Source organism: Aquarana catesbeiana, linkage group LG04, assembly GCF_042186555.1.
Source record: "Aquarana catesbeiana isolate 2022-GZ linkage group LG04, ASM4218655v1, whole genome shotgun sequence".
NCBI classification, from domain to species: Eukaryota; Metazoa; Chordata; class Amphibia; order Anura; family Ranidae; genus Aquarana; species Aquarana catesbeiana.
Genome location: NC_133327.1, coordinates 220,992,137 through 221,014,262, shown reverse-complemented (window position 1 = coordinate 221,014,262; position 22,126 = coordinate 220,992,137). Strand labels below are relative to the sequence as shown.

Genomic DNA, 22,126 nt, shown 5'->3' with positions numbered 1-22,126 from the left:
CACTATTAGACTTTCTGCAGATTTTTGTCTTCAGATTTACCAAAACCATGTAGTGCAAGGGCCTGCCTGATTGCATACAAATTGAAACTATTAAGGTTTGACCTCATATTATATGGTTTTGGTAAATTTGAAGACAAAAATCTGCAGAAAATCTAATAGTGTGTATGTGGTCCTAAATAAGTATTGAGGGGCTGAGAGGGGAGCTTTACAACCACTTTAATTGCTACATTGGACCCAGCCAAAGGTGGTAAACAAATTTATTATTTTTATTATTATACACGATTTATATAGCGCCAACAGTTTACGCAGCGCTTTACAATGTAGAGGGGGTGACAGCACAATTACAGGTACAGTTCAATACAGAAGGGACAGGAGGGCCTTGCTCGTAGAGCTTACATTCTAAAAGGGAGGGGGTGGTGGTACAAAAGGTAATAGATGCGGTGAATGATTTGATGGGGGTGGCTCGGGACAGTTGTTAGGTGGGTGTGGGATAGGCTTCCTTGAATAAGTGAGTTTTCAGGGATCTTCTAAAGGTGGACAGGTTAGGGGCTGATCGGACATACCGGGGCAGGGAGTTCCAGAGGATGGGAGAGGCTCTGGAGAAGTCCTGAAGGCGAGCATGGGAGGAGGTAACAAGGGAGCTAGAGAGCAGGAGGTCCTGGTAGGAGCAGAGGGGACGATTTGGGTGATATCTGTAGATGAGGGTGGTGATGTAGCTGAGGGCGATGTTGTGGTTATCATTTTGAATTTTATACAGTGGGGTAGGGGAAGCCAGTGAAGGGATTGGCAGAGTGGGGCCGCAGTCACGGATCGGTTAGTGAGGTGTATTAGTCTAGCAGCAGCATTCATAATAAACTGAAGGGGGGATAGTTTGCATAAGGGTAGGCCATTAGGGAGAGAGTTGCAGTAGTCAAGGCGGGAAATAATCAAGGAGTGAATAAGTTGCTTTGTGGTGTCATTAGTCAGAAAGGGTCGAATTCTGGAGATGTTGCGGAGGTTAAGGTGGCAGGATTTAGCCAGTGATTGGATGAGGGGGCTGAAGGAGAGGTCAGAGTCAAATATTACACCCAGCACCCTGGCATGTGTGGGGGGACCAATGGTTGTGCTGTTGATCTTAATGGTAAAGTCATGAGGGGGGATCGGGAAGGAGGAAATATAACAAGCTCAGTTTTAGAAAGATTGAGTTTGAGAAAGTGGTGTGACATCCATACCGATATGTCATTCAGTAAGTTTGAGATCCAGGGGGTGATTTGAGGAGTGGAGAAATAGATCTGGGTGTCATCGGCGTAGAGGTGGCATTGAAAGTCATGGGAGGTTATCAACTGGCCCAGGGAAGAGGTTTAGAGTGAGAATAGGAGGGGCCCAAGGACGGAGCCTTGGGGTACCCCAACAGAAAGAGGAAGAGGAGCGGAGAAGATGGAGTTGTAAGTAACACTGAAAGTGCGCTGAGATAGGTAGGAAGAGAACCAGGATAAAGCAGAATCACGGAGGCCAAGGGAGTGTAGTTTGCTGAGGAGAAGCAGGTGGTCAACTGTGTCGAAGGCAGCAGAGAGGTCTAAGAGTATGAGTATGGAGTAATAGCCATTGGTTTTAGCAGTTAGTAGGTCATTGGTGAGTTTTAGTAGGGCAGTTTCAGTGGAATGTTGTGGACAGAAGCCGGACTGTAGGGGGTCAAGAAGGTTGTTGTCCGTGTGGTAGCGACTCATTCGGTCATTGACAAGGCATTCGATGAGCTTGGAGGCAAATGGGAGCAGGGAGATGGGTCTTAAGTTGTTCAAACAGGTGGGGTCTAGTGAGGGTTTTTAAGTGTGGGGGTAACCAGTGCATGTTTGAGCGGGGAAGGAAAGGTGCCGGAGGAGAGGGAGAGGTTGAAGATGTGGATTAGGGAGTTTAGGGTAGAGTGGGCAGGTTGTAATTGTGAGGGGACAGGGTCCAGTTGACAGGTGGTGAGGTGGGCCATGGAGAGGAGTTTATCAACTTCATTGGTGTTAACTGGGCAGAAGGAGGAGAGTATTGAGTGTGGTGTTGGACCTGATGTGTTGGGTAGGGGAGGAAGTGGAATGCTGGATATCGCCTTGCGAATTGTGACGAATTTGCTTTTGAAATGGTTGGCAATCTGTTGAGCGGTAAGCAAGTTGGTGGGTGGGGGCAGTGGGGGGTGAAGTAAGGAATTAAGGGTAGAAAATAGTTGACGAGGTTTGGATGAGAGGGTTTTGGTGAGAGTGTTGTAGTAGGTTTGTTTAGCAGTGAGGCGGCAGGAGTTTTATTTGAGAAGGGCAGATTTGTAGAGGGTAAAGTCCTGCAGGGATTTAGATTTATGCCATGCTTGCTCAAATTTATGTATTTTTATTTAGGGAACTCATAACATAACAGCATACCTAACATACCTTAAAATTTTGTCTGACTGCAGCTTTAATATGCAAAAGTGACTGTCGTGCTGTTTTGATGTAGATGCAATAACTGTATTGTTTTTTCTTAGGTTGCTGGACTAGAATTTCTCCTGGGCAGTGAAAAACTGTGGCCTGTCCTCTTGGGACTTTCTGGTGTACCAGCAGTTATTCAAACTATATTACTTTTCTTTTGCCCAGAAAGCCCAAGATATGCTTTTATTAATCTTGGAAGGGAGGAAGCTGCTAAGACAAGTAAGTAAAGCAATAACAATAATATGAATAATGTCAATCTCATGCTCCTATGATCACATGTCTGTAGTATGTTAGGTCATGTAGGATTTGGTGGAGGGCTAAATGAAGATGTAGTTTTCTTGAGATCAAAGTCAAAAGTCTGTAAGGGGAGCTTAAAAACTCTATAGGGATGAATTACTTTAAGCGGAGGTCCACCAAATTGTTTTTTTTTTCAAAGTCAGCAGCTACAAATACTGCACCTGCAGGGCGCTTGTGATGTCGGCACCCGTTGCCGAACAGTCCCTCGGTTCTCTAATGCTGCCGCCGCCATCTTCGTTAAGGGAATCAGGAGGTGAAGCCTTGAGGCTTCACTTCCTGGTTCCCCACTGCACATGCGCGAGTTGAGCTGCGCAATTCGAATGGTCCCTTCTGTCTCTGGAACCCGAGTGTCTCCCAGCAGACAGTGCGGGGGGGCGGGAAGTGGCGTAGACCCCCGCGGGAGTCTATGCCCGGAAGTGGGTGCAAATATCTGTCTTATACAGGTATCTGCCCCCTCCTGCCCCCTGAAAGGTGCCAAATGTGACACCAGAGGGGGAGAGGGTTCCGAAAAGGGTTCCATTTTTGTGTGGAACTCTGCTTTAAGGCAAATAGGCTGTTCACTTTACAACAGACTTTAACTTTGCAGGGTGATTTGTCTTTAGCTTAGTGAATCTGGTGAAAATCACAATCATGTGCAAGGATACAAAAAAAAGAATGTCCTTGCACGTGTCTTAACCTCCCTGGCGGTATAATTATTTCAGATTTTTGCGTCTTAAAGCGGTACAATTATTTTGCATAGAAATTTGCCGTTTTATATTGTAGGCCTGTAAATCTTAACAATAACACACTTAAATCTGTCCACCAAGAGTCTAGTAGCTATCCCGGGTATGATGGAGTTTGAAACACAAAATCATACATTATAATATAATAAATAAATATAAATAATTATAAAAAATAATAATATAATAATAATAAAATACATTTCCCCACAATTCACTATCGTTCAATTCTGCAAGTGTTCTAATTTACTATCGCTGTTTTCTAGCTGGTCTAAAACCACTTTTGATGTAAAGGGACAATTTTTGGTTGCTTTGGACAATCTCCAGTTTCCAGACAGAAAGAACAGTATATATCATATAAAACTGCATGCAGGGCATTGGACAAAGCACTGGGGACAAAAGGGATGTGAAATAATTTCATACAGTAATGTAATCTGTAAGATTACAGTGTACTGTATGTGTTACGAATTTTCACTTTTTTGAATTGCCGCCAGGCCCCGCCCCCGTCCGTCGCGACGCTCGCAGGGAACGGAGCCCAGCACACAGGACATCGGCGCGGAGGACAGAGCCCACAGACACAGCGGGGGACATCGCAGGATCCTGGGGTCAAGGAAAGTACACTGCACCAAGATCCTGCAATGTAATCCCGAGTGTGGCTCGGGGTTACCACTAATGGTACTGAAATTTAACCCCGAGCCACACTCGGGAAAACTGCCTGGGAGGCTACTGATGGAAGTCATCTGAGCTTCACCTCATTTACTAAGCTAAGGGAAATTCCCTTGCAAAATTAACAGCCTATTTTCTTTTAGTAAATCAACCTCTATAATGGGTATAGGAAAGAACCACCCCCTCTAAAATAATTACATTTTGTTGGTTTGCAGCCTGAAATGAAGACAGACAGTTTTTGTTTTATCCAGCTGTATTTACTCAGTGCAACTTATAACATCCAAGTGAAAAATATAACACCAACATGTTAGAAAAAAAAAAAAATCAAAATCAAAAACAGAAACAGAAAGTTTAAAAAAAGGATCACCCCCCCCCCCCTCCTAAAAATGACTTGTAAACTCAATCAGATGTAGCTAATCACTTTCTCAATGACACACAAAGCCATTTGACTTTCAACTGTGATCAGCTGTTGTCATTTTGATTCGCTCAGCATGAAAAGAGCTTTCCTGGGGAATTTCAGTCCATGCTAGTGCAACTAAAGCAAACAATCAATTATTGGTGGCAAGGCACTATCAAAAGATCTCCAATACCTATGTGGAGAGGCACAAGTCAAGAGATGGATACAATTTTTTTTTTAAGGTTTTAGAAATGCCTAGAAGCACAGCTAAATCTATTATTAAGAAGTGGAGGGTATTTGGTACAACACAGACCCTCCCTGGTTCAGGACATTGCCCCAAGCTAAATGAAAGAGCCAGAAGGAAACTGGTCAGAGAGGCTTCCAAGAGGTATACAGCAACTCTGAAGCAGTAGCAGGAATTTATGACAAAGAGTGGTCATTGTGTGCATGTGACAACAATATCACAAATTCTCCACAAATGTGGCTTGTATGGGAGGGTTACAAGAAAAAAGCCACTCCTCAAGAAAGACCACATGCAGTCACGACTGAGCTTTGCCAAAACGCACCTTGATTCTGAGGCCACGTGGAAAAAGGTGTTATGGTCAGATGAGACTATAATTGAATTATTTGGCCTCAACACCAAATGATATGTCTGGCGAAAATCCAATACAGCTCACCATCCAAATAACACCATTCCTACAGTAAAGCATGGAGGTGGTAATGGGGGTGTTTCTCTGCAGCAGGGACTGGAGCACTTGTCAGGATAGAAGGAAAAATGGAAGGGGCAAAATACCATCAAATTCTTGAGGAAAATCTTCTGCTCTCTTCCAGAAAGTTGTCATTGGGAAGAAGGTTTACCTTCCAACATGACAATGACCCAACGCACACAGCAAAAATGACCACACAGTGGTTGACGGAGAAAAAGGTGAATATCCTTGCATGGCCTAGTCAGAGCCCAGAGTTAAACCCCATTGAAAATCTGTGGAATGACTTGAAGACTGCAGTCCTCAAACAGTCACCATCAAATTTAACTGAATTTGAGCATTTCTGCAAAGAAGAGTGGGCAAATATTGCAAAGTCTAGATGTGCAAAGTTAGTAGAGACATATCCTAATGGACTAAAGGCTGTAATTAAAGTAAAAAGTGGTTCAACAAAATAAAGACACAAGGGGGTATCTTTTTTTCCAACTCCGTGATTGTGTTTTTGAATCTTTTTTTTTTTTTTTCCTGCCACGTTGGTGTTATATCATTCACTTGGATGTTATAAGTTGTAAACACAGCTGGATAAAACAAAAACTGTGTCTGTCTTTTTCTATACCCACTGTATATCCCTACATTGTCTGTTTACTGTTTGAACATGTCCTACAAAAGTTTAAAAAAAGTGAATATAAAAAAAATATTGTTAAATGACTGTTCCTATTTTTTTTTTTACACAATTCTATTCATCTTTTCCTTTCAAAGATCCTTCTGTCCATCTTTTTTAAAACAAAGGTGAAGTTAGACTTTGATTAATTTTCTCAGCTAATATACCAACAAAACTTTGTTCAACATATGTACAGTAAAAAAAAAAGATGGAGATACAATAAATAAATTTAAAAACTGTAAAGGTAATGGACTTTTAACCCCAAAGAAAGCTATAAGTCTATTCTCTTGACTGCAAGAGGCCTTGTAATCATGTTGTTTTCCAAGCTTGAATCTAGTAGCTGCAGGTATTCATTTACATTTATCACTGTCTATGTAGATTATCCCTGAACTCTGGTTAAAAGTTAACAAAGATAAGATACATGTAGTTAATACTAAAAAACAAACCTATTGCTTGGTTAAATAGAACAAAGATATTTATTAGTCATGGTAACATTCTCATTCATAATTCTAGAGATGTGTGCAATAAGGAATGAATATAGTAGCTGAAAGATTTATCAAGGGGGTTTATCTGGTTCTGAAATTAAGCTGTAACTGCACCATTGCCTCCAAAACCCCATTTATACCTGTAAAATTTTGGACTTCCTGAATTTTTTGTCCTATTGACAATAATATAAAAGACAAATAGAGAGGCTGATTTTTTTCCAGTGGGTACACAGATAGCACTGAAAACCTGGCAGGGGTTCTTGTCTTTTCACAAGAACCCCTAAAGAAATGTTTGAATAGAGGCATACTTTTTTGTTAGCCAGTGTTCAATCAGATATGGCGACCCATCAGAATTGGTAAAGGAAGTGAGGTCCCGTCGCCCCCCATCTTGCTACACCCCGCACTCCTCCACAGGAACGATACACCGAGAAGGGGACAAGCGGACATCTTGTTACACCCATCGGAGTTTTGCATTTCACAGTTATTTTTAACAGTAAACGGAGCTTATAAGGTGAAATACAGTATTTATAAATTCGACGGACTGTTTAGATGTTGAATTTTAAAAGCAGCGGAAAACCTGCTGATCTCACAGGTTTGCTAATGTGACAGAACACCACTGCATATATAATTGAGCATGTAAACAGTCCGCTGGATTTCCAAATAATGTATTTCACCATATATGCTCCGTTTCCTGTTAAAAATAACGGTGAAATGTAAAACTCCGCTGGGTGTAACAAGATGTCTGCTTGCCCCCTTTGCGGTGTATCATTCCTGTGAAGGAGTGCGGGGTATAGCAAGATGGCGGCAATGGAATGTCACTTCCGTTACCAATTCTGACGGGTCGCTTAATCTGACAGAACACCAGCAAGCCTGTTCATCCAGTCATAAAAAACAGGATTTTTAAAACAGCTTACCTGTAAAATCCTTTTCTTTGAGGTACATCAGGGGACAAAGAGCCATAGTAATTAATGTGGGGTTATAGGACACCTTCAGGTGATGGACACTGGCACGCCCTAAATTAAGAAGTGCACTCCCTATATAACCCCTCCCACTACTGGGAGTATTCAGTTTTGTAGCCAAGCAATACACGTGTATATCAAAGAAGGGAGGGACCTCTGTGTCCCCTGATGTACCTCAAAGAAAAGGATTTTACAGGTAAGCTGTTTTAAAAATCCTGTTTTCTTTTCATACATCAGGGGACACAGAGCCATAGTAATTACTATGTGGGATGTCCCATAGCAATGGCAACTGAAGGGAGGGAGACACAATAAAAGGTAGGGCATTAAGAGGCCAGAGGACTTATACTACAGCCTGCAGTACACTATGCCCAAAGGCAATATCCTCATGACCTTTTACATCGATTTGATAGAATTTGGTAAATGTATGGACTGAAGACCAAGTTGCGGCCTTGCAGATCTGAGCCATAGAGGCCTGGTAACGCACTGCCCATGAGGCACTAACAGCCCTGGTGGAATGTTTTTTAACATGAAAAGGAGGAACCTTCTTCCTCAGACCATAAGATTGAAAAATCACTTGACTAATCCATTTGGAAATAGTAGATTTCGATGCTGCTTGTCCTCTTTTAGGACCTTCTGGCAGCACAAACAAAATATCTGTTTTTGCGAATCTGAGTGTTTTCCTAACCGCTCTTACTACATCAAGGGACTGTAGTGCCTTCTTTTCTTTAGCTCGAGACTGGGAAAAAAGGCAGAATAATATCTTGGTTCAAATGAGAACCGGTCATCACTTTCGGTAGAAATTTAGGATGAGGCCGCAATACCACCTTATCCTTATGCATGATTTAAAATATGGCTCTTTACAAGACAGAGCCGCCAATTCCGATATTCTTCTTGGCAGAAGATATGACAACCAAACAGACTATTTTTCTTTAAAAGAACTAACGGAATTTCCTGTATAGGTTTAAAAGGCTGATTCTGTAAAGCCGACAAGACTAAAAATTCAAATCCCAAGGATTTAGAGGTGCCCTGACAGGGGGATTAATTCTTGTTACCCCCTGAATAAAAGTACGCACCAGAGTGAGAAGCAAGAGGCTGTTGAAAAAATATTGATAAGGCCGCGACCTGGCCCTTGATTGTTCAGGGCCAGGTTAATTTCTAATCCCATATGCAGAAATTCAAGAATCCTAAATCCCAAGGATTTAGAGGTGCCCTGACAGGGGGATTAATTCTTGTTACCCCCTGCATAAAAGTACGCACCAGAGTGAGAAGCAAGAGGCTGTTGAAAAAATATTGATAAGGCCGCGACCTGGCCCTTGATTGTTCAGGGCCAGGTTAATTTCTAATCCCATATGCAGGAATTCAAGAATCCTACCCATGACATACTTCCAGTGGTGCCAACCCCTGGATCCATACCAGAAAATATGTGCCTTCCAGATTCTAAAGTAAATGACTCTGGAGGCCGGCTTCCTAGCATTAATCAAAGTAGACACTACTGAAGGAGATAACCCACGATCCTTTAGAATGTGGGTTTCAATAGAAAAACCGCTAAATTTAGCGTTTTTAAGGTAGGATGGATTACCGGACCTTGAGCTAGAAGGTCTGGCCATAATGGCAGGGTTCAAGGGACTTCTACTGCCATCTTTATGATCTCAGCAAACCAAGATCTCCTGGGCCACACTAGGACCACCAGATTTGCCTCTTCCCCTTCCTGCTTGATTCTGCGGAGAAGGCGTGGAAGTAGCAGAACTGGAACGCATAGATCAGTGAAAAAAAACTGATCCTATTGGGAAGACCAAGGCATCTGTTTCACACACTAGCGGATCCTTCGTCCTAGACACAAAATTGTCGACTTTGTTGTTGAATCTGGACTCGAACAGATCTATGTTCGGAATACCCCATTCTTGACATATCGAGAGGAAGATGTCGGGGTGAAGGAACCATTGTCTCGGAAACAATAGTTGGCGACTCAATAGTCCGCCTGCCAATTCTCTATCCCTGGAATGGACATTGCTGATAGACAAGGTATGTTGCTTTCTGCCCAAGCCAGAACATGATTCACTTCTTTTTGGACTCCCCCTTGGTGATTGATGCAAGCCATAGCCGTGGCATTGTTGGATTGAATCCTGACAGGACAATTCCGCAGCTTGAGCGTCTAGAACTCCAGGGCCAGATGTACTGCCCTAATTTCTAGAATGTTGATGGACAGGGTCCTTTCTGGTCCTTGGACCATTTCCCCTGGACAGAAGCTTCTTCCAGGACTGTTTGCCAACCTAGAAGGCTGGCATCCGTTGTTACCATTTTCCAAGATACTGGTAAAAAAAAGAATTTCCCCTTTTGGAGGTTGCTGACATTAACCACCAATTGAGGCTCAGACACACCTGGGGGGATAAGAGCATTGGAAAAAAACCAAAGCATGAACCTTCTTGTTCCAGACCGACAGAATAGCGTTTGTAGCAGTCTTGAATGAAACTTCACATAAGGAACGGCCTCGAAGGAGGCCACCATTTTCCTTAACAATTTTATGCACATCTGAATGGAAGATTTCTCTTTGCTTTGACAAGCTGAATTAGTTCTTTAATGGAACCAATTCTTGCCTGGGGTAGGAATACCTTCTTTATACGGTATCTATGACTAGCCCCAAGAACTGTAATCTCCTTGATGGTTTTAAGGAGGATTTTTCTAGGTTGAGTATTCAACCTAGGCATTCCAGGTAGCTTACAGCAGCGATTAAACTTTGGTTTAGACCAGAGACTGATTGATCTACCAAAAGCAGAGCATCTAAATAGGCTAGGACCGTTATGCCCTGGGCCGATAACCTGACTAAGGGAGGTGTCAGGATTTTTGTGAATACCCGTGATGCAGTGGCTAGACCAAATGGCAGAACCACAAACTGAAAATGGCGATTTTCTACTTCGAAGTGTAGAAATTTCTGATGAACGGGAAATTTCGGTATGTGGAGATATGCATCTTTGATATCAATTGATGCCAGAACTCTCCTCCTTGCAAAATGGAGACCACCGTTTGGATTGACTCCATGCGAAAGGACCAGATATTTAAGTACTGGTTCAGATCTTTGAGATCTAAAATGGGTCTTACCTCCCCGTTTGGTTTTGGAACCGTAAGAACAAAAGGTTTGAATAAAACCCTGAGCTCTGTTCCTCTAAGGGAACCTAAGATATCACCTCTTGAGATAAAAGATGATCCAGAGCTAAAAAGAGAGACTTCTTTCCTCTGGATTTCTGTAAACATTTGACTTTAGAAAACGAGGAAACAGGAACTCTCGGAACTCTAGTTTGTAACCTAGAGAAACTGAGGAAGCCCATCTGTCCTGACATTGTTCCTGCCAGATTTAAAAATTGCAGCAGCTCCCCCCCCCCCCCCCCCACCCGAGCGAGCAGGGTGCTCCTTCATAAGGAGGCCTTAGCATATTGCTTTGTCAGGCTTTCTGCCCCAAGACCTCTTCTGGCCCTGGGACTGTCCCTGAGGTCTACATCTTGAGCTTGATGGTGAAGGCCGTTGAGACTGCCTAGGGGCAGATGCCCCTGGTACTGAGAGGAAGCATGCTAAAAGGAGAAATGTTTGAACTTCTTCTTTACTGGCAAAAGAGAACTTTTCCCATTAGAAATCCTTTGGATATATTTATCCAGATCATCTCCAATAACCGTTCACAATGAAAAGGGAAACTGGCTAGGAGTTTTTACATGGTGCTTCGGCTGACCAATTTACCAGCCACAGGACTCTGTGTGTATGTACTAGTCCCAGCATAAGCCGTGAGGCTTGAATGATACAATTTATCATTGCATCCACCGTAAAAGTGCATCTGATACGCCAGCCCATTGCATGTGCCTGCTGATCAGGAAGATTCTTAAGTATCTCTACAAACTGATCCTTTATGGACTGAGATACCCAATTGCCGTAAGAATCGGCTGCGCTACAGAACCTGACACAGAGACATGTTGTTCTTAAGCAGAAGTTTCAACTTTTTATCTGTTGAATCCTTTGTCATTTGCGCATTGTCTACCGGACAAGTGAGATTTTTATCAGCTTATCCAGGTGTTCCCATTCTGAATATATCAGCTTTTTTAGCCATGAATAAATAGGAAAAGCATCCCCAGACGGGGAAGTTTAGTGATCCCAACCAGAGGTGGGCTCATCACTAGACTGCACTACAGGCAGCAAAAGGGTTAAACGAACCAATCTAGTGAGGGTGTGTACCAGAAATGTGAGATTACTCCCTCCATACTAGGATCCTCAGAAGAGGATATATTAGTATTTTCCAGGTCTCTTTGGAAGACCTTCCTGATCCCCTGCCCCTTGTACCTCAAAATGAGGTTCCTGAGCACTGGATGGGGATCTGCTATGATTGAACCCACTATGGAAAGTGATCATAGCATCAAATCTTCTTTTCCATTATAAATGGTAGAAGAAAAAACCTCCTGTGTGATATATATACAGGGGCTGAAGTGTTCAGCGTTGCTGCAACACCAGTCCCCCCTGACGGCTCATTCTGACCGACCACATCACTCTCAGAGGAGGAAGACATTCTTTTGGTCATGGATTTGGGTTGTTGTAAAACACTCGGACCCTTAGAACCCTTTGTGGATTTCCTGGTCCCTCTTCCACTCATAGCCTTAATGTACAATAAACAGAGGCGATACCAAAAGGAATGCATACACTGCTAGGTTATAGTCCAGCCATATAATGCTGCTATTAATGCCCAGCCTGAAGCAATAATAATGTGTCAAGGGAAATGCCTGTCTCACCAAACCTGAAACAATGCCACCTCTTTGCTCTTGTGTCCCTCCACAGCCAGCAGCAGCACACAGTGTGCTTTTAAACACTTCCTCCACGTGTTCCTGGCATCTGAGAACGCCAACGCTGTTAGCCCCGCCCCCCCGCATTGCCTATGGCTCTGCCCTCCTTTCAAAAAAGGACGGCTTTTTAAATTCTTTATTTAAATGTATCCGGGCTTAAAACCGCCCCGAGGGGGGAATCCCAGCATAGGGACCACTAACGGGGAGACAATTCACCCCTTTCTTACCGGAGGATCTGCTGTTTTGGCCAGAGGAGAAGGAGGAAGTGTTCGCTCCTGACACAGTGACTGTTTCCAGCATGAGGCGGTGAGTGCTCAACACAGTCCCCAGTGGTGACACATAGGCATGACAACATTATTCAGTTAAAGGAGACTTTACATGAAAAAATTTCAGAAAAAAATCAACACTTACCTTTTCCCTCCGCAGGGTTATCTGTGGTAAATCCATCAGACCCAATCTTCACCCTTCACGGTGGGCTCCGTAAAACCTTCAGGAACAGGGGAACCTTGAGGTATCCCACAATCCTGGACCTGCAACAGCACCCTGCCAGTAAAACTTTATTGGCCTTACTACCAAATGTACTGGATCCCAGGGTCCAGCTCTCTAGAAAGAGAAGCATTTGCAAGCAAAAAACCTTGTTTTTTCGGATACGAGGCCCGGGTACCATTCAACCTGGTCTAAAAGACACTCTGAATGGATCCGTCAGCATGGCTAGCCCCAGCAAGGATTGTTCCAGTGGAGCTCAGCACAGCACATCTTTACTCGTGACCAACACCTTAGACACTGGCGAAAAAACACTGAATACTCCCAGTAGTGGGAGGGGTTATATAGGGAGTGCACTTCTTAATTTAGGGTGTGCCAGTGTCCATCACCTGATGGTGGCCTATAACCCCACATAGTAATTACTATGGCTTTGTGTCCCCTGATGCATGAAAAGAAAGACACATATTGCTGAAATACCAAATATTCCAACCTATCAGATTGGCCTGCAGTGTGTGTGTGTATTTCAAATCTTCAAAATCAGTAAACCCCCTACTTGGATTGATCAGTCAGTTTTAAGCAGCCCATACACAGAGCGAATTTCTTTCCTGCAGTCACGCAGTCAGTGTTGACAGTGTAATTCCTCCCACTGAGCCATTATTCCCCCGCTGGGAGAAGACAGTGATTATTGTAAGCGGCTATACCAGCCGCTAGTGATAATCGCATGCAAAATACAGCAGGCTGGTTGTACCCAAGTTGATCAATTGTTCAACTTGGTATATTCAGCCTGCCCATACAGGGTTCAAATCTCAGCCAGTTCCTACTGAAGCGGCCGAGATTCAAACCATCTATGGCAGACCTTAGAACAGACAAGTAAATCTGAACATTAGACATTTTCAGCAGCACACTTTCATAATAAGTATTTTTCCTAAAAGTAGTGGCTAGAGGATGTCTATAGCAGTTTCATCGATACCCAAGAATGCATGACAGCTTCTCAATCTGCCCTTCTAGGACAGACCAAGCAATCATCTTATGTCTATGAAATCTCTGACAATGCCTACAGCTGCTGTCAGAGTAAAAGAGGTGATTAGAAAACCTGTCCTGCTTCTCCCAGTACTGGCGACCTCTTCTCTCTCCCATTTAGGCCCCTTTCACACGAGGCGGACTCCGATTCTACAGAGTCCGCCTCGGTCCGCCGGCTCAGCGGGAGATCTCTCCGTTGATCTCCGCTGAGCCGGCGGATGACAGGTCCCTCTCTGCTCACTGAGCTGGGAGGGGCTTATCAGGCGCCGCTGTCGCCTATGGAGGGATCGGATGAAAATGGACAGCATGTCCGTTTTCATCAGATCTCACCCGATCCGATCCGCCAGCGACGGACCTGGACGTGGGGCCATCCGTCTGCTTTTAGCAGGTCAGACCGGGTCGGATGTCAGCGGACATGTCTCCGCTGACATCCGTCGCTCCATAGGCTAACATGGAGCACCCGTTCAGGTCCGCCGTCAAAACTGACAGGTGGACCTGAACGGTCCGATCGTGTGAAAGGAAACTTACATTCATATACCTTTGTGTGCTTTACACTGCTGAGGTTACACATTATGAAGTCCCTGCAGCACTCTAAATACCTTTTACCCTCAAGATGGTTGGATCATAGCTGCACATCTAACAGCCCTCTAAAGTCTATGATTAGCCATAGATGGGCAGATATCTTCCCAGGAGCGATAGTTACTGAGAAAGCTGCTTATCCTTACATAAATCTCATGAGCATTAAGACCCACCACATTCCTTTCCTGACACTGGCAGCGGTATATTTCATAGAGGAGTGAAGAATGCATACCTCCCATCTTTTGAACTTGAGAATAAGGGACATTTCAGGGAGATTGCAGCAGCAAAAAGTGGGTGTGGCCAAACATGATAGTGGGAGGGGGCTTAAGGGCCATAGTTAAACAAAACCTGGGCTTCCTTGTACCTATAAAATATGCTTTGATTGCTGTGTCACAAGCTGGAGTCTCAGGGATACATACAGTATAAACCTCAACACAATCATTTAAAAAAATACTTGCAATACATCTGGTTTTTTATATACTGAAAATAGACAGAGAGCTTAAAATAATAAAGGATTATGAAGGACCTGAGGAACCCTGTGATGGAGCCAAAAAATAGGTACTGCAGTATGTGTAGCAAATGGTGGTTATGGTCAGGTTGCACCTAACAGTGGGAGTGGCTTAAAGAGTGATGATTAATCGCTTGCCGACCGTATAACTTGCATATATGATGGCAAGCTGGCTCTCATACGCTGGATCATGTACATATTACGTGATCCAACACTTAGGCTGGGGGCGCACAAACGCGCCGGCCCGCTCCCGCTGTGATGATTTACAGTGAGAGCTAATAATGTCCGCCGGCACCCACCGATTATTCGTTACACAGGCAGAGCGGCAGTCTGGCTATGTAAACAAGGCAGATTGCCGTTCTGTCAGCGGGGAAGGCATTGATCCTGTGTTCCTGCAAAACAGGGACATGGATCTATTCCTTCCCCTAGTGCAAGCACCTCCCACAGTTTAGTAAAACACCAGCTAGGAACACATTTAACTCTTTGATTGCCCCTGATGTTAACCCCTTCCCAGCCAGTCATTAATACAGTGAAACTGCATATTTTTAGCACTGATCACTGTATTAGTGACACTGGTCCCCAAAAAGTGTCAAAAGTGTAAATTAGTGTCCCGACTGTCCACCGCAGTATCGCAGTCCGGCTTTAGGTCCCTGATCGTGCCAGTACAAGTAGAAAAATTAAAATATTCCATAGTTTGTAGATGATATAACTTTTGCGCAAACCAATTAATAAACGCTTATAGGGAATTTTGTTTACCAAAAACTGTAGCAGAATATAAAATATTTTTTTTTTCTTTTTGGATGTGTTTTAAAGCAAAAAGTAAAAAATACAGTTTTTTTTTCAAAATTGTCGGTATTTTTTTGTTTATAGTGCAAAAAATAAAAAACGCAGAAGTTAAAGTAACGCAGTGCCGTATTGCAAAAAATGGCCTGTCATGAAGAGAGCTAAATCTTCCAGAGAACAAGTGGTTAAAGCATAGTTCCACCCATTTTTTAAATGTCCAATCATTATCATGCCCAACCGGAATGCTAATATAAATGGCAAACTTATTTTTTCGTAGATACCTTACTTGCAATTATTTTCTGCAGCACTTCCAGCTGTGGCTGCCTAGGCAATTTCATCACTAGGCGATTTGCATGGACTCCTGGGATATCAGCATCATCTATCCCAGGAGTCCATGGGAATCGCCTAACACTGAAACAGCGCCACACAGTGGCATTACTGCAAAGGGGCGAGATCAGGAGGTGCATGCTGGGTAGCCAGCTGCACCAGATCCAAGAAATGAGGACAAGAGGGCTTCAGATGCCCACAGCAGAGATGCCTGCCTGCTTCAGAGATCAGGTTCGTTGTTCACGATTTAAACATAAAATAAATGGACCACATTAATCACATTATCTAAATGTTGCAGTTGAAGTGGACACAATTACGGCACAATATTTAAAAAATTAATTGGGGGACTGGAACTCCGCTTTAAACAGAAGCTGAGCCCCTCCTTATATCTGTGTCCCCAGCGTAGTCCATCCTTACATCTGTGTGCCCAGCGGAGCCCCTTCTTACATCTGTGTCCCCAGCGGAGCCCCTCCTTACATCTGTGTCCCCAGCAGAGCCCCTTCTTACAACTGTGTCCCCAGCGGAGCCCCTCCTTACATCTGTGTCCCCAGCGGAGCCCCTCGATACATCTGTGTCCCCAGCAGAGTCCCTCCTTATATCTGTGTCCCCAGCAGAGCCACTCCTTACATTTGTGTCCCCAGCAGAGCAGCAGGGTCCTCTATCATCCTGCCCCAATAATTCCCTCTGTCTATCACCTTTCTGTGTGTTGTCTGTGTCCCCGGCAGCACAGCAGTCCTTCAAGCCGTGTCTGTGCTAGTTTCTGGTTTTCTTCGTGTTCAGTGGAGAGGGGAGGGGCCTCCCCTCTCCACTGAACACAAGGGGATTAGTCCTCACGGCGGCCATCTTTTTGTAGCCCGCTGGAAGTGACTTTGTTCTCACACTGAGAACAAAGCACCTGGCTGGGCAGATGCTGTTTGGCGCGATCTATTTCGCCGTAAAGCAGCTCCAAATCCCGCCAATGAAGCACGGCGTCTGAAATCACGTAATTGCATGGATGTGGAGTTTCCATAGTGCACTTTGTCCGGCGCCCAAACACAGTGCACTTAGTGATATTTTTTTTCTTAAAGGGGCCGTTTAAAAAAAAACATTTTTTTTGTGACTACAGCAGGGGGGGCGGCGCCCGGGCGCCCCCTATGGATGGGCCACCACTGGACACTTGGATTTATTTGAAATCTTGGGACAGTCCTTGCGAACCAGGAGTGGTTGGGAGGTATGAGAATGGGATCCTGCCAGTTGGAAAATCTCTCTTGGTGCAAAAAGCCTCTTGATTTTGATTGCCCTTGTGCACATGTGTAACAGCTCAACAATTCCAATTATTAATCAAAAATACTGCATGCTGTACCTTTTTCAGTGCACACCATTTTCAGTGCACAGGACTTTGCCTGTGCAACCAACTATAATTCCTGCACATTGTCACGTGAGGATGGGGACATTATTACTAATGAAAACTAAACAAAAATGCAGTACTGGATTGCCTGCTTTACATACCAAGCTACCAAATGGCTGTAAAGTCTGCATGCTGACCTTACATTTTAATACATGCATCACTTTACAAAGGTAGTGGCATATACCTGTGTTCAGCCCCCTATATTGATCCATGTCTATAGGTGGCTGTATGCAGCACCACGGGTCTGGGGCAACAAAATACACCAGCGCATATAACCTTTAAGGCTCCGTTCACACTAGTGTGATTTCAGATGTGACTTGAGTTGCACAGAATCGCATGACAATGGAAATCAAATTATTTTCAATGGTGCCCATTTACATCAATGCAACACAGCACGCCACGATTTTGGAAAAGATTCCTGTACTACTTTGGTGCAATTCCAACTTGGCCCCATAGAAATTGCAAACCACATCCAAGTTACACTACATATGTATACGCACTGAAAGTCAGATCAAAATCTGATTGCAGCAGTGTGAACCTAGTCTAAGGGGAATTGTACCCGTGTGTCTGAGCCCTGTGTTTCTTTGCTATTACCAATTTTTTTTTTTTTAATTAACAATAAGCAAAAACAAACTGGACATACATCTCAGATTCTTTTGTTGTATTACTCCCTTAAATTGTTGTTCTATATACTGGCCTACAAGTGCCTTAAAGTCTTTTCTTCCTAAATAGGGAATTCCACTAATAAGATTAAGGGGCCCATTTATAATAGTGACTACATGTGGCAGTCTCCCCCCTTTGAAGTCCCCACAGTGCTACTTACTCTGAGGGCCACCGACAGCCTCCTCAGCACTGTATCTCCATCTTCCACCTGACTGCCCCTGCTGGCATGGCTCATGTCTATTTATGAGGTAGGCTCTGCCCCCTGTCAGCCCTTCACTGGGGATTGGCTAAGGCCTCATAAATATGCACGACAGCCCCTCCTTACTCCCACCCTCTAGTTCTAGAAGTTTCTACAAACTTCCAGACCAGGGGGAAGTGCCGAAGAAGAGCTGCCAGATGAGTCACTGAACCCTGACCCAGATTCCATAGCTCAGGCTTAGCCCTGAGCTAACTAAATTTACCTACACTAACAAAAACCTACACTAACTCTAGCACATACTAGAGACTCACACTACAAAAAAAATGTAAAAATATACATCATGTTTTGCCTATAGTTTATATATTAGTAATATAAAGAAACTAAAAAAGAAGAGCTTTACAGGAAATAAAATGTTAGTGCCCCAGGTCATTCCTCTTGCTATCTATTTCTTGCTCCCTCATCTCATGTGACAGCTCTCTAATAATTCCTAGATAGCAGCTGTGAAAACTCTTTTGAAGGTGTTTCCACAATCTTTTTGGATATAATGACATTGTCCCTCCATTCCTGAATGGCTGGAACTATTATCTGTTTTCTTTTGGCTTGTATCAACCTCCTGTTCTAACTAAAGAGGGTGTGGGGATATCCCAGCTTCTTCATTTCTTTTGCTATTACTTGTCTGTGGAAAGTGTTTACAGTCAAGACAAGCAGCAGCTATGAATCAACTGTTGGCCACAGCAGGCCATAGTGGCCATACAATTAAATTTATCAAGGTTGTAAAGAGTACCTATGTACTGTATGTATACAATAACAATAAAGTAGTATCTATTGTCTATTAAAGAAGATCTGTCATCAGAAAATTTATTTTACAGTTCTGTCCACTATGGGACAAAGTACACATAGAACTTTATCCCATGTTTCCAAGTGCTTCCTAACCCTAGTTATGAGCATGGACCTGCTCCACCCACCCGCCTGCTATAGCCAATGGCTGATTCATAGCTGCAGTTTGTCTTGATTGTAAACACATTCCACAGAGAAGAAATGGCAAAACAAATGCAGAAGCTGAGACATCCCCCCTCTCTCTGCATTCCTCTTGCTGTTGACTGTCCCAGGAAAGTTTTTACAGCCAAAACAAGCTGCAGCTATTAATCAACTCTCTCCTTACAATCTGTCATTGGATTGACCACAGCAGGAGGGGAGGGGGGCAGGTCCATACTCATAACTAAGGTTTAGTAAGCACTTAGATACAAGGGACAATGTACTACATATAGTTTGTCCCAAAGGGGACAGGACTGAAAAATAAACCTTTTAATGATAGATTTTATTTAAAGCTAACATATTAAAGGTCTTGGCAATATTAAATAATAAAATCTCCCTTGATGGACAATGTTGTCTAAGTTCCCTTTCAGAAGGAGTGTAATCCATCTGATTCTCTGCTTAGCAAAGATTCTCTTTACTGATCTCTGCTAAACAGGCGGATAACAGGTCAGTGTCCACTCCTCTTTGCAAAATAGACACGGACACAGCCTACTGTCCTCCATGGGGAGATTGGATGGAAATGGACTGCCTACCTGTCTGTTTTTAGCAGACCAGGTTGGATTGGATGCCGGTGGGTGTCAGTGGACACATGTCTGCTCACATCTGCCGCTCCATAGAGAACAATAGGTGGTCCGATCGGGTATAACCACCAATAGCAGTACTCATTCAGTAGGTAATTACACATGTCTGTGTCAATTGGTATGCATCCACAAGGGAGTTTTTAATGTCAAGTCAAAATGTAGGCCTAAAAAGAGGTGGACTTACCAAAACTGGAGTGCACAGAATTCGATCCAGCTTTGCGTAGTAACCAATCAGCTTCTAACTGCAGTTTGCTCGATTAAGCTTTGACAATAAAATCTAAAAGCTTGTTGATTACTATGCACAGCTGCACCAGATTCTGTGTACTCCAGTTTTAGTAACTCCCCCCCAAAGTATTATTAAACACTACATTTTGTTAACTATTACAGTAGCTCACTTACCTTGTCTACTGCTTCATCATCTTTAAAATCTTGCATGTGTTCTGAATTTTGATAGTCCACACTGCTGGTTTTCTGTTTTAGGGTGGGTACATTGCCTTGAGGGAGCCTTCAGGGCCACCCTTGCTTGTATGCTCCCGGCCAATTGTCCCTACACTGTACATGTCAACACAAATAGAGAGCCCCGAAGCCTAGGGTTGGAAGGCCACACCCCTGCTCCCCTCCAAGCTAAGCTCCAAGCTGGAGACTGTGGTGTCCCTCATGATTGGCCCCAAGTGACACAGTTAGTGCGAGCTTACCCTGTCAGAAAGTTTGGGGAAGCAGCGATCGAAGAGCAAGGCACATGAACTGTGAGTGCTTAGACACATATACTGCATAAATAAATATCTCATTAGTAAATGTTAATTGGGTTTATCAGAATGTATTCATTTCAAAATTACTAATGTGCCAGGATTTGACTCTGGTCTCAGTCCAAACCCATGTTCAAAGTCTGTTGTTCTGGCTGCTGCCGCTTGGCCCAGGAATGACAATCACCATCAGTCAAAATCTGTGAGAGTTTAATAAAACTAATGCTGATAGCTAATTTCGATCATCCATCAAAATTACAACAGGAATAGAGGTAAACCAAAAGCAAAACTAATCCTGGTCATGTGACATAACAATAAAAAAGATTTAAAGATTTACAATCTTGTGTAATGACAAGACAATTTGATACCTACAATATTTATAGCTATAATATTTATTTGAAACGATGATTGGAAAAGTGGTCAACTTACTTAAAACCAAGAAGTAGACACTCTGATTCACATTTGCAATCCCATGGCCTCAACCTATTTTTCTCTTTATTTTTGTGCCCCATTTGCAGTTTTGAAAAAGCTTAGAGGAGATTATTATGACCCATCCAAAGACCTCGAGGAGATGAGGAGGGAGAAGGAAGAGGCAGCCAGTGAAAAGAAAGTATCCATCTTTCAGCTACTTAAATCTTCAAATTACAGACAGCCACTTATAGTTTCACTGGTACTGCACATGTCTCAGCAGTTCTCAGGAATTAATGGGGTAAGTTCTACAATTGTTGGAAATTTCGAGAAATTACAGTATATCTTATAAATGCACAACATGCTTGCCAACATATGCAAAAAATCCACAAGTATAATGAATTACAACCATATCCATCCAAATCCTCCCCCCAACGTTTCCATTCTTTTTCAGGTTACCTGAGGGCTCCTGTTTGGTACTTGTGCAATTTTATAAACTTAAAATTTTGCATAGGCTGTAACTGGGGACCAATAGGTACATTAACGAAAAAAGTTACAAATAGTGCAATGCGTGTGAATGAGTCCTAAAAGAGTGCTACTTTTCTGTCATTCCGTAAGCAAGTTACACTTGTGGGAAAAAAATGCTGTAAATGAAGAATGCTTTCAGAAATAGAAGTGCTAATAGTTTATTTTTTATCAATTAACAAAATGGAAAGTAAATGAACGAAAAAGAAATCCAAATCAAATCAATATTTGGTGTGACCACCCTCTGCCTTCAAAAAAGCATCAATTCTTCTAGGTTCACTTGTACACAGTTTTTGAAGGAGCAGGTACGTTTTTCCAAACATCTTGGAGAACTAACCACAGATCTTCTGTGGATGGAGGCTGCCTCAAATCCGTCTGTCTCTTCATGTAATTCCAGACAGACTGGATGATGTTGAGATCAAGGCTCTGTGGGGGCCAAACCATTACTGCAAGGACTCCTTGTTCTTTTTTACGCTGAAGATAATTCTTAATGACACTGACAGTATGTTTGGGGTCGTTGTCCTGCTGCAGAATACATTTGGGGCCAATCACACAACTCCCTGCTGGTATGCCATGATGGATAAGTATCTGCCTGTATTTGTCAGCATTGAGGACACCATTGGCCCTGACCAAATCTCCAACTCTATTAACAGAAATGCAGCCCCACACTTGCAAGGAACATCCACCATGCTTCACTGTTGCCTGCAGACACTCATTATTGTACCTCTCTCCAGCCCTTCGGTGAACATACTGCCTCTTGCTA

At 43.3% G+C, this 22,126-nt stretch overlaps 2 protein-coding genes across 2 annotated transcripts in view; both read left to right on the top strand.

Moving 5' to 3' along the window:
* Positions 1-22,126, top strand: part of EIF5A2 (eukaryotic translation initiation factor 5A2) — a 568,757-nt gene that overhangs the window by 292,382 nt on the left and 254,249 nt on the right. The gene's annotated exons all lie outside the window — the stretch shown is intronic.
* SLC2A2 (solute carrier family 2 member 2) overlaps positions 1-22,126 on the top strand; it is a 106,266-nt gene that overhangs the window by 46,453 nt on the left and 37,687 nt on the right. Inside the window, exons 6-7 of the mRNA XM_073626201.1 lie at positions 2,480-2,642; positions 20,949-21,139. Coding sequence (XP_073482302.1) covers positions 2,480-2,642; positions 20,949-21,139 — 354 coding nt within the window. The remainder of the gene's footprint in view (positions 1-2,479; positions 2,643-20,948; positions 21,140-22,126) is intronic.